Here is a 12,981-nt window from a genome sequence, read left to right as displayed (position 1 = left end):
GCCATAAATTATGCTGCCCGTTAAAAAACAAGATGTCTTACAGATTACTCTTACTCTAGGGCCATACAGTTCCACAATCCCCATCGTAGCCTCATGTTGTCCCGTGGTTTCGCCCCCTGGGACGAATCTTTCTTGCAGTCTGAGCAGTGTATCCAACGAGGATTTCCTTCCACCTTCACAGCCGTTGGGGTAGTTAGGAACACCTGGACTGGTCCGTTCCACCTGTTGCCTAGTTTCTCACGGCTCCAGTTGCGAATCCAAACATAGTCTCCCGGCTGTAAAAGCATGCGGTGGCGAATCATCCCCTAGTTTCTGGGCGTCTCGGACCTGAGAATGCTAGGCTGATAAAGATTGAGTTCATAATTTCATATATTCAATTAAACGCTCATCCAGGGCGTGCAGTTCATGGAGGTTGATGGACCCCTCTCCCTCCACCCCCCCAAGGGGTTCGGAGTGGTCTCCCGTATTATACTTCAGCTGGGGTTCATCCTGTAGTAGAGTGAGGGGTTATATGCATGGAGAATAATGCCATCGGCAGGACCGGGACCCAATTCAACAGTCTCCTCTTGGAGTTTGGCCAATTTTTTGTTTTTTAATGTGCCATTTGCTCGTTCCACTATACCCGCAGCCTGTGGATGGTGTACACAGTGAAACTGCTGACGGATATTTAACTGTTTGCACATTTCCTCATTAATTTTGGCTGTAAAATGGGGTCAAATGTCTGAGCTCAATGTACACGGTAGTCCAAACCTTGGCACTATTTCCCTTAGTAGAACTGCCTCCGTGGTGGTAGCCGTATTATTGGTCGTTGGCACCGCTTCAATCCATCGGCTGATCACATCAACAATAACTAAGCAATACTTATAACTATGTACACGTGGCAATTCAATAAAATCCATCTGTAAATATTCAAACGGTCGCCAGAATAGCGGTGTAGTTCGTTGCTCCGTCGGCACTGTACGACCGGGGTTGTTTTTTGCACAGATCACACATTCAGCAGTAATCTTTTTTACCCCTTTATTCATTTTGGGGTGATATCATGTAGAATTTATAACATCCAACATTCCCCTCTTACCAGCATGGGTAAGAGAGTGTACATAATGCAACAAAACGGGTAAAAGCGCGTCAGGGACACAAACTTTGCCAGCTGCGGTGACCCAAAACGAATCAGATTCGCGAGGGGAACACCCATCCTGGCTCCACTGGTGTCTCTCAGCCTCGGGGGCGTCCCCCCTGAAGCTGGCAGAGTTCCGATACACTGGGCACAGCAGTAGTTGCAGAAAACTGCTGTTTTTCACCTGAAGGGATTAAGATGCTGGGGGTCCGGGCCAGCGTGTCGGCCAATGCATTCCCGAGAGAGTCAGGATCTTTCCTAATATGTCTGGTACGGACTCCAGTGGGTCGGACTGACTTTTATTTTTGGACAGGTTATATCCCTTTATTATCGGTTTTAATTTCCCCTCTAGCTCTGGTGGTCATGGCTCGGTCCACTCTATGATCATAAGCTATGCATTCCGCTTCAAAATATCCCATGGCTTTGGTATTCCCAACTTATCACATACTAATATCCCTCTACTATTTGCGTTTTCCCTCCAACTTCTTTCCCTAGATTCCCGATGTCGCTTTTGCGCTTCCTCCTTCCATTGGTTGATCCTCTTTTTCCACTTTTTACTTGCTTCCCGTTCCCAAATCAATTGTTCCGCTGATTTCATGGTTTCCACATTCCATGTACCTCCCAATGACCAAGCCTCATCTTTTAGTCATTGAGGCCGATAATAGTCTATAATCTTTTCCATTTTCTGGTAACAAATAACACACCGGGGCACCGCCATCACTCTTATCCAAAGTCTGTCCCATATGTCTGATATCCAATTATTCAAAATTCCGTTACCAATAGATTTTACCAAACGATCAATTTACCCAGACCAAAACAATGTCAACAAGACCAACTGAGATCCTTATCCTTATCGGATCGTCTGTGGATCTCAGTTGGTCACAAAATCAACCCCAAACTTCAGTGTCTGAAAGATGACAACGCCCGGGGTCTCGAACAACGGTCGAGAAGTGCACACTGTCCCATGCGGACGCGTTTCTGTCCCATGCGGACGCGTTTCTGTCCGATGCGGACGCGTTTCTATCCCATGCGGACGCGTTTCTGTCCCATGCGGACGCGTTTCTGTCCCATGCGGACGCGTTTCTGTCCCATGCGGACGCGTTTCTATCCCATGCGGACGCGTTTCTGTCCCATGCGGACGCGTTTCTGTCCCATGCGGACGCGTTTCTGTCCCATGCGGACGCGTTTCTGTCCCATGCGGACGCGTTTCTGTCCCATGCGGACGCGTTTCAGTCACCGCTGCCTCTTAGTCGTTAGTGGTTGATGGTGCCAAAGAGATCCTACCGACTACGCCAAATGTTGTAGTTCGTGACCTATCGACAGAAACAGTCAGACAACCGAGTTCGATTAACCTTTTTATTGCACTCACCAAGGTGGGAGAGAGTCTAGTCGCAAACACGTCCAATGACGCTTGGGCAACTAGTGCACTCTCTCTCTCTCTGTCTCCAATCGTTTACATACACACACATTTATTTATACCCGTAACAGTGCACCAGAATTTTAGTAGGCAGAAACATTTTTTTTTTTAAATAACAAAAATCTGTGAGTTGACGGATGAGATGTATTCTGCATTTTAATGGTATCATCACACAAACTGTTCCCCCCCCCCCCACAACACTGTGAGGGGCGGGTTTTGCTTACTAAAATGGCGGCTCCTTGGCGCACTTCGCTTCGGCACGGACGACCTCAACGGGGTGGTCCGTCTTGCTCCTCTAGTATCTCTGGCGCTGTTTAAAGTGCGCGCGTGCGGTGTCCAACCGCCAGTTTCGACGTGAGAGGGCGTCCGGTCGGTCGGTCAGCGAGCGCGCGCCCTCCCTCCCTGCCCGTGTGCCACAGCACAGCCCCCGACGTGTTTGCCGTCCCAGCGCAGAGAGTGCGCACGCAGCCAGGCCAGGGTGTTTATCAGCCCGTGGGCGGTTGCCCGCCCACAGTCTTGTGTGTGCGGCGGGTCGGGATGTGCACTCCCGCAGACCCAGCCTCCGCCTCCGGCCACACGTCCGAGGAGACAAAGAAGCTGATCAGGAAAAGCCACGAGGCCAAGGCGTTCGCCTACTGCCCGTACAGCAAGTTCCCCGTGGGGGCCGCACTGCTGACCGAGGACGGGAAGATATTCACGGGTGAGGGGGGTCCGACCGGCACCAGTCAGCGTCCTTACCTTGACCAGCCCGGTTAACCAAATGCACAGCACAGGGTCGGTGGCTGGGTCTGACACTGCCTCAGTCAGAGCTTACCTGGCAGGTAGCTCGCTGCCTCAGTCAGAGCTTACCTGGCAGGTGCTCACTGCCTCAATCAGAGTTTACCTGGCAGGTAGCTCGCTGCCTCAGTCAGAGTTTACCTGGCAGGTAGCTCGCTGTCTCAGTCAGAGTTTACCTGGCAGGGAGCTCGCTGCCTCAGAGTTTACCTGGCAGGTAGCTCACTGCCTCAATCAGAGTTTACCTGGCAGGTAGCTCGCTGCCTCAGTCAAAGCTTACCTGGCAGGCAGCTCGCTGCCCCAGTCAGAGCTTACCTGGCAGGTAGCTCGCTGCCTCAGTCAGAGTTTACCTGGCGGGTATTATTACCAGTGCCATGTGCTAGTCAGAGTAGAAATAGGAGGATATTTCAGATGAATACGTGGCATGAAAAATGGTGCAAGAGGGAGGGATTCGAATTTCTGGGACATTGGAACCAGTTCTGGGGGAGGTGGGACCGTTACAAGCAGGACGGTCTGCACCTGAGCTGGAATGGAACCAATGTCCTTGGGGGAGTGTTTGCTAGCGCTGTCGGGGAGGATTTAAACTAATATGGCAGGGGGATGGGAACAAGAACATAGAGACAGAGGGGTATAAAATGAGGGAAGAAACAATAGGTAACAAGGTAACAATAGGTAACAAGTAAAAGTGGCAGGCAGACAAATCCAGGGCAAAAATCAAAAAGGTCCACTTTGCAACATAATTATATAAGGGGCAAGAGTGTTATAAAAACAAGCCTGAAGGCTTTGTGTCTCAATGCAAGGAGTATATGTAATAAGGTGGATGAATTAATTGTGGAGATAGTTATTAATGATTATGATATAGTTGAGATTACGGAGACATGGCTCCAGGGTGACCAAGGCTGGGAGCTCAACATCCAGGGATATTCTATATTCAGGCGGGATAGACAGAAAGGAAAAGGAGGTGGGGTAGCGTTGCTGGTTAGAGAGGAGATTAATGCAGTGGAAAGGAAGGACATTAGCTCGGAGGATGTGGAATCGATATGGGTAGAGCTGCGAAATACTAAGGGGCAGAAAACGCTAGTGGGAGTTGTGTACAGGCCACCTAACAGCAGTAGTGAGGTTGGGGATGGCATCAAACAGGAAATTAGAAATGCGTGCACTAAAGGTGCAGCAGTTATAATGGGTGACTTCAATCTACATATAGATTGGGTGAACCAAATTGGCAGGGGTGCTGAGGAAGAGGACTTCTTGGAATGTTTGCGAGATGGTTTTCTAAACCAACATGTCGAAGAACCAACGAGGGAGTAGGCCATTCTAGACTGGGTATTGAATAATGAGGAAGGGTTAGTTAGCAGTCTTGTTGTGCGAGGCCCCTTGGGCAAGAGTGACCATAATATGGTGGAGTTCTTCATTAGGATGGAGAGTGACAAAGTCAATTCAGAAACAAGTGTTCTGAACTTAAAGAAAGGTAACTTTGAGGGTATGAGACGTGAATTGTCCAAGATAGACTGGCAATTGTTACTTAAAGGGTTGACGGTGGACATGCAATGGAAGGCATTTAAAGATTGCATGGATGAACTACAACAATTGTTCATCCCAGTTTGGCGAAAGAACAAACTAGGAAAGCTGGTGCATCCGTGGCTAACAAGGGAAATCAAGGATAGTATTAAAACAAAAGATGAAACATATAAATTAGCCAGAAAAAGTAGCATACCAGAGGACTGGGAGAAATTCAGAGTCCAGCAGAGGAGGACAAAGGGCTTAATTAGGAAAGGGAAAATAGATTATGCGAGAAAACTGGCAGGAAACATAAAAACTGACTGCAAAAGCTTTTATAGATATGTGAAGAGAAAAAGACTAGTTAAGACAAATGTAGGTCCCTTGCAGTCGGAAACAGGTGAATTGATCATAGGGAACAAAGAGATGGCAGACCAATTGAACAACTACTTTGGTTCTGTCTTCACTAAGGAAGACATAAACAATCTGCCGGAAATAGCAGGGGACCGGGGGTCTAATGAGATGGAGGAACTGAGGGTAATCCAGGTTAGTCGGGAAGTGGTGTTATGTAAATTAAATGGATTAAAGGCCGATAAATCCCCAGGGCCAGATAGGCTGCATCCCAGAGTGCTTAAGGAAGTAGCCCCAGAAATATTGGATGCATTAGTGATAATTTTTCAAAACTCTTTAGATTCTGGAGTAGTTCCTGAGGATTGGAGGGTAGCTAATGTAACCCCACTTTTTAAAAAGGGAGGGAGAGAGAAAACGGGGAATTATAGACCAGTTAGCCTAACATCGGTAGTGGGGGAAATGCTAGTCAGTTATTAAAGATGTGATAGCATCACATTTGGAAAGTGGTGAAATCATCGGACAAAGTCAGCATGGATTTATGAAAGGCAAATCATGTCTGACGAATCTTATAGAATTTTTCGAGGATGTAACTAGTAGAGTGGATAAGGGAGAACCAGTCGATGTGTTATATCTGGACTTTCAGAAGGCCTTCGACAAGGTCCCACATAGGAGATTGGTGTACAAACTTAAAGCACACGGTATTGGGGGTTCAGTGTTGAGGTGGATAGAGAATTGGTTGGCGGACAAGAAGCAAAGAGTAGGAATAAACGGGTCCTTTTCGGAATGGCAGGCAGTAACTAGTGGGGTACTGCAAGGCTCAGTGCTGGGACCCCAGTTATTTACAATATATATTAATGATTTGGACGAGGGAATTGAATGCAACATCTCTAAGTTTGCGGATGACCGGGCTGATCACCAACAGGGATGAAACAAACTATAGAGCGGAGGTGCAGAACCTGGCGGACTGGTGCTCGGATAACAACCTGTCCCTAAATACCACCAAGACCAAGGAGCTGATCATCAACTTCCGTAGGTCACATAACGGGGAATATGCCCCGATCTCTATCAACGGGGACAGTGTGGAGAGAGTGTCCAGCTTCAAGTTTCTGGGCACTCACATTTCAGAGGACCTAACATGGTCCAATAACACTGCTGCGCTGGTCAAGAAGGCACAACAAAGACTGTTCTACTTAAGAACACTGAAAAAGTCTGGTCTACCCCAACAGCTGCAGACGACCTTCTACCGCTGCACCATAGAGAGCATCCTAACGCATGGCATCCCTGTGTGGTACCTCAGCTGCACGGAGGCAGAAAGGAAAGCTCTACAGCGGGTAGTCCATAGAGCTCAGAGGGCCATCGGAACACAGCTACCAGACTTGGAGGGCATCTACAACACACGATGCCTCAGAAAAGCCACCAGCATCCACAAAGACTCTTCACACCCCTGCAACAGTCTGTTCGAACTCCTTCCATCGGGCAGACGATACAAGGCCTTCTATGCCCGCACCTCCAGACTCAGGAACAGCTTCATCCCCAGGGCCATAGCTGCTATGATCCGGTCCTGCTGAGCCGGAGGGCCACAACGCATAGATCAACTTGCACTTTACCCTGTCCAAAACTGTTACAACTGTTTCGTTGGGTTGCTGCTGTCTAAATTACCTAAATTATTGCATCGTATGGGAGGCGCATTCCCAATCTCGTTGTACCCCTGGGTACAATGACAATAAAGATATATTGTATTGTATTGTATGACATGAAGCTGGGTGGCAGTGTTAGCTGCGAGGAGGATGCTAGGAGGCTGCAGAGTGACTTGGATAGATTAGGCGAGTGGGCAAATGCATGGCAGATGCAATATAATGTGGATAAATGTGAGGTTATCCACTTTGGCGGCAAGGACAGGAAAGCAGAGTATTACCTGAATGGTGGCCAATTAGGAAAAGGGGAGATGCAACGTGACCTGGGTGTCATGGTGCACCAGTCATTGAAAGCAAGCGTGCAGGTGCAGCAGGCAGTGAAGAAAGCGAATGGTATGTTAGCATTCATAGCAAGAGGATTTGAGTATAGGAGCAGGGAGGTTCTGCTGCAGTTGTACAGGGCCTTGGTGAGACCGCACCTGGAGTATTGTGTACAGTTTTGGTCTCCTAATCTGAGGAAAGACATTCTAGCCTTAGAGGGAGTACAGACAAGGTTCACCAGATTGATCCCTGGGATGGCAGGACTTTCATATGAAGAAAGACTGGATAGACTAGGCTTATACTCGCTGGAATTTAGAAGACTGAGGGGGGATCTTATAGAAACATATAAAATTCTTAAGGGGTTGGAGAGGCTAGATGCGGGAAGATTGTTCCCAATGTTGGGGAAGTCCAGAACTAGGAGTCACAGCTTAAGGGGGAAGTCTTTTAGGACCGAGATGAGAAAACATTTCTTCACACAGAGAGTGGTGAGTCTGTGAAATTCTCTGCCACAGAAGGTAGTTGAGGCCAGTTCATTGGCTATATTTAAGAGGGAGTTAGATGTGGCCCTTGTGGCTAAAGGGATCAGGGGGTATGGAGAGAAGGCAGGTACAGGTTACTGAGCTGGATGATCAGCCATGATCATATTGAATGGCGGTGCAGGCTCGAAGGGCCGAATGGCCTACTCCTGCACCTAGTTTCTATGTTTCTATGTATCTCACTGCCTCAGAGTTTACCTGGCAGGTAGCTGGCTGCCTCAGAGTTTACCTGGCACAAAGGTTCACCTGCACCTCCTCCAACCTGATCTATTGCATCCGCTGCTCTAGACGTCAACTTATTTACATCAGCGAAACCAAGCGCAGGCTCGGCGATCGCTTCGCTCAACACCTGCGCTCGGTCCGCATTGACCAAACTGATCTCCCGGTGGCCGAGCACTTCAACTCTCCCTCCCATTCCCAGTCTGACCTTTCTGTCATGAGCCTCCTCCAGTGCCATAGTGAGGCCCACCGGAAATTGGAGGAACAGCACCTCATATTTCGCCTGGGCAGCTTGCAGCCCAGTGGTATGAACATCGATTTCTCCAACTTTAGATAGTTCCTCTGTCCCTCTCTTCCCCTCCTCCTTCCCAGATCTCCCTCTATCTTCCTGTCTCCACCTATATCCTTCCTGTATCCCGCCCCCCTGACATCAGTCTGAAGAAGGGTCTCGTCCCGAAACGTCACCCATTCCTTCTCTCCCAAGATGCTGCCTGACCTGCTGAGTTACTCCAGCATTTTGTGAATAATTACCTGGCAGGTAGCTCGCTGCCTCAGAGTTTACCTGGCAGGTATCTCTCTGCCTCAGAGCTACCTGGCAGGTAGCTCGCTGCCTCAGGCAGAGTTTACCTGCCAGGTAGCTCGCTGCCTCAGAGTTTACCTGCCAGGTAGCTCTGTAAATTGCCTCTGGTGTGCAGGCCTTTGGTGGAATCTGTAACGAGTTCATCAGAATGTGTGGAGAACGAAAAATGGGATCAATGTAAGGTTAGTGTGAAAGGGTTTACACGAATGACATGGACTTGATGGGCTGAAGGGCCTGTTCCTGTGCTCTATGTATCTCTCTATGACTTTAGCTTAACTTCTTCCCGAATTAGTAGGAGTATAACAAAGGTGCAGATGCCTGGGGAGCCCGTGTAGGTGAGAGGGGGAGGGAGGGCAGAGCCGCGGGACCAGCAGTGGGTGAGGGGAGGGGAGATCCCTGATGCAGACCCTTTACATTAGACTTTAAAGATACAGCGCTATCTAGTCAAGTCAAGTCAAGTCAATTTATTTGTATAGCACATTTAAAAACAACCCACGTTGACCAAAGTGCTGCACATCTGACTAGGAAAAAAAAAAGAAACACAGTGGCAGGCAGCCAAACACAACGGCGCGGCCATCTTGAACAAAATGTTAATTCAATCACCCACAGTCCAACAACAAAAGCATTAAATAAGCATCAAAATTACACCCCCAAAAAAACCCCCCAAAAACACAGTCCAACAATAAAAGCACTAAACAGGCACCCAAATTACCCAACCCCAAAAACCCCCAAAAACACAGTCCAACAATAAAAGCATTAAATAGGCATTCAAATCACACAACCCCAAAACCCCCCCAAAACACAGTCCAACAATAAAAGCGCTATCTACCAAAGCCAATTAACCTACAAACCTGTACAACTTTGGAGTGCAGGAGCACCTGGAGAAAACCCACGAGGTCAATAGACAATAAGTGCAGGAATAGGCCATTTGGCTCTTCGAGCCAGCACTGCCATTCACTGTGATCATGGCTGATCATCCACAATCAGTAACCCTTTCCTGCCTTCTCCCCATATCCCTTGACTCCGCTATCATTAAGAGCTCTATCTAAATCTCTCTTGAAAGCATCCAGAGAATTGGCCTCCACTGCCTTCTGAGGCAGAGAATTCCACAGATTCACTTCTCTGGGTGAAAAAGTTTCGGGGAGAATGTTCAGACAGCACCCGTGGTCAGGATCGAACCCGGGTCTCTGGCGCTGAGGCAGCAGCTCTAGCTGCCGCGCCACTGTGGGTGAGCCCCTTGGGTGAGGGGAAAATCCCTTGGGGGCTGCATTGGGAGAGGTGAGAGCCATGGGGAACCACCGTGGGTGAGTGGGGGGGGGGGAAGGGGAAGGCCTGAGGATGCGAGTCAGTGGTGAGGCAGAGAGTGGGCCTGACCTGTGCTCCTCACTCCTCAGGTTGCAATGTGGAGAACTCGACCCTGACGGTGGGAATCTGTGCAGAGAGGGTTGCCATCTACAAGGCCGTGTCAGAAGGCTGCACCAAGTTCAAGTCGATCGCTGTCGCCAGGTAACCACCATCGCTTTTAGTTTTCACTAGATTAAGTGGACCCGTTGGGCCCAAGCCTCTCCTGCATTGGTGCAGCAGCACCCCTGTCCCCCACCCCTGTCCCCCACCCCTGTCCCCCACCCCTCTCCCCCACCCCTCTCCCCCCCCCCCCCCCCCCCCGCCGCCCTGCCTGTCCCGCTGAGTTACTCCAGCTTTTTGTGTCTACGGTTTAAACCAGCATCTGTAGTTCTTTCCTACAGATTTTAAACATGTCCTGTTGTGTTCCAGTGACAGGAAGGATCACTTCATCACTCCATGTGGATCCTGCAGACAGGTCATGAGTGAGGTGAGAACTCAGTGAACGCACATCCCGACGGCACCCTCACCTGTAGGGTCAGGACACTGGGCTGCAGACAGAACCAGTGGACAGTCTGGGCCTGCGGACAATCTGCAGACAGTCTGGATCTGTAGAGAGTCTGGGTCTGTGGACTGGACAGTCTGGGCCTGCAGACAGGGGGGTCTCTGTATTGTTGGGGATCAGGGTCATGTTTACAACCTGTTCTGCAGCCTAAGAATTCCATTGTTCAACCTGGGACATATAACAATAACAGCCTCTTGACTCTTGGACACAACGGGGTTAGAATCTTAGAATCTAAGAGTCGTCTAGACTGCGGTCTGTGGATACTTTGTGGACCGTCTGTGGACACTATGGGTCTGTGGTCGTTCTCGGATTCTGTGTCTCACTAAAAAAGTTTAGGAAGGAAGATTTGCCAGCTTGGCTTTGAAGAATAGATTGGTGTCTCGGAACCAATGTATCTCCCTCTCACGCACTCTCTCTCTCTCCTCTCTCCCCCAACCAGTTTGGAACAAAGTGGGAGGTGCACATGACGAAGACCGACATGTCCCACAAGACCATGACAGTTGAAGAACTCTTGCCCATGTCCTTCGGACCCAAGGACTTGGAGACCATGTGACGGGGCCGGTGGGGAGTGGGCTGAGCATTCCCATGGTGTGGGATTGTTCAGGCCAGGAACACGGTCCGGATAATAAGGACCTCACTCTTTGTATCATTTTATCAATTGTATTTAATTCTGCAGTGTATTTTGTAACACGATAGTTGTATATTTTAAAAGTCCTGAAGACATTAAAGGTAATTAATAACTAAATTATAGTTTGTTATAATTATATATTATGTTATATTCATTATAATAAATTTGTTTAACATAATGAACAAATTTCTTCGATCATTCCGGCTGGTTTAATGCACATTATATCAAGATAGAGTGAGATTATTGATGATGTTTACATGGAAACTTTGTCTAACCCGCTCCATGCTTACACTGGGAGGGTCTGATTGGGGGGGTGGGTGGATACCTAGGGGAGGTTTATGCTGCATTTAACCTGTGGTGTACCTACACCAGGAATGCCTGATGGAGGCAGTATAAGGAGAGCTTTACATTGTACATAACAGCACCGTGCATTTGTGACACAGCGTGGAGCAGAGTGACGCAGAGGTCCTGGGTTCCATCCTGACCTCAGGTGCTGTCTGTGTGGAGTCTGCGCGTTCTCCCCGTGACCGAGAGGGCTTCCTCCGGGAACTCTGGTCTCCACCCACATCCCAAAGACGTGCAGGTTTGTAGGTCAATTAGCCCTCTGTAAACTGACCTTAACACGTAGGGGAGTGGATGATAAGTTGGGATAAAATAGAACGGGGGGGGGGGGGGGGGGGGAGAATTAATGGTTTGCGCAGACTCGGTGGGCCGAAGGGCCTGTTTCCATGCTGTATCAATCAATCAATCAACGCAATAATACTGAAGATAGATACAAAAAGCTGGAGTAACTCAGCGGGACAGGCAGCATCTCTGGAGATAGAAGGAATGGGTGATGTTTCAGGTCGAGACCCTTCTTCAGACTGATGTAATAATATTTGATCAATAATAAAAAATACAATAAATTAATAAACCTTAATATGCGGAAACCACAACAGTCAGTATTGCAACCAAAGACACGGACCAAAGAAGATCATAGTTGCTGAGGTTAGTGTACATCAGGAGCAATGGGATAAACAATGTGTGTGTAGGAACTGCAGGTGGTGGTTTATACCGAAGGTAGACATAAAATGCTGGAGTAACTCAGCCAGTGAGGCAGCATCTCTGGAGAGAAGGCACCCACCTCATGGGCAAGTGGGAATGTGCAATGCAGTCTTGCCATTGGCACCCACTTCCTGTAAATGAATAGTGAAACTGAGAATCTATGCTATTAGTTGATATAGTTAATTAGAGATATTGATATTTTGTTGTAGTTGAGATGGTTTCTTTTGTTGTTTTAGCTAATATAAAATGAATGCTTATTTTCAGTGGAAAGCAGTAAGATGGATGCTTGTGGCAGAAATGTTATCCTTGGGAACAGAATGTGTTTGTCCCTTTACGAATGATAAGGAGTATACAGAAGAGTAGGGGTATTGTCCTTAAATTACTCTCCCACTACTCTGTCTGACTGTGTGCTGTGTATTGAAACGGTAAAGCAAGGTCATGCAGCTGCGAGATTGCTCGTGTATAGAGATAAAGAAAGTTTCTTTCTTAATAACAACTCCTTATGTGGGTGCGTGTGAAAGTAGGAAAAGTTTTGAATCCACTCTAGGTAAATTGATGCGTTTCCCCAAAAGCATGTGACATATTAATGGTTTGGTTTCTGAGCATGTGACCTGTATTAATGATTTTGTTTTCTCTGTAACCATGGGAATTGTATTAGATTTGTAATTGGTCCTTAATTTTACCTGTTACGCTACTTTTTCCTTTCTGTATAAAAAAAAGTAAACAATTGTGGAAAAGTTGTTCTTCCCCTCCCATGAGTTGAGATCTTTTCAGACACTAGTATTGTGTCTGGAGATCCTCACAGGAAGATCCCCATGGTGGAATAAATCTGATGTGCTCATCCAGTATTACGTGTGATTATTCAGACTGAAGGTAAAGAACTTGATTTATCAAAACAATTAATTAGAGGAAAATTCACTTATCCCAGAGGAGAGTGGAGGAAAGAGGGGAGGGGAGAGT

At 47.9% G+C, this 12,981-nt stretch overlaps 1 protein-coding gene across 1 annotated transcript; it reads left to right on the top strand.

The window, feature by feature from the left end:
• The first annotated feature begins 2,895 nt into the window (after positions 1-2,895).
• On the top strand, positions 2,896-12,861 carry LOC144611612 (cytidine deaminase-like). The gene is made up of 4 exons (XM_078430820.1): positions 2,896-3,231; positions 9,838-9,949; positions 10,217-10,274; positions 10,789-12,861. Exons 1-4 carry the CDS (start codon positions 3,069-3,071, stop codon positions 10,900-10,902), a joined length of 447 nt encoding a protein of 148 aa, XP_078286946.1. The 5' UTR covers positions 2,896-3,068; the 3' UTR covers positions 10,903-12,861.
• Positions 12,862-12,981: the final 120 nt, after the last annotated feature.

Source organism: Rhinoraja longicauda, chromosome 40 (genome assembly GCF_053455715.1).
Source record: "Rhinoraja longicauda isolate Sanriku21f chromosome 40, sRhiLon1.1, whole genome shotgun sequence".
In the NCBI taxonomy this organism is placed as follows: domain Eukaryota; kingdom Metazoa; phylum Chordata; class Chondrichthyes; order Rajiformes; family Arhynchobatidae; genus Rhinoraja; species Rhinoraja longicauda.
Note: the sequence above shows the minus strand (reverse complement) of the source record. Positions and strands in the feature narration are given on the sequence as shown.

What these genes read in the sequence shown, in the direction of transcription:
- LOC144611612 (XM_078430820.1), top strand. Translation starts at nt 3,069, where the DNA reads ATGTGCACTCCCGCAGACCCAGCCTCCGCCTCCGGCCACACGTCCGAG. An exon ending in AAGTCGATCGCTGTCGCCAG is followed by an intron (nt 9,950 to 10,216) that starts GTAACCACCATC and finishes GTTGTGTTCCAG; the next exon opens with TGACAGGAAGGATCACTTCA. An exon ending in GCAGACAGGTCATGAGTGAG is followed by an intron (nt 10,275 to 10,788) that starts GTGAGAACTCAG and finishes TCCCCCAACCAG; the next exon opens with TTTGGAACAAAGTGGGAGGT.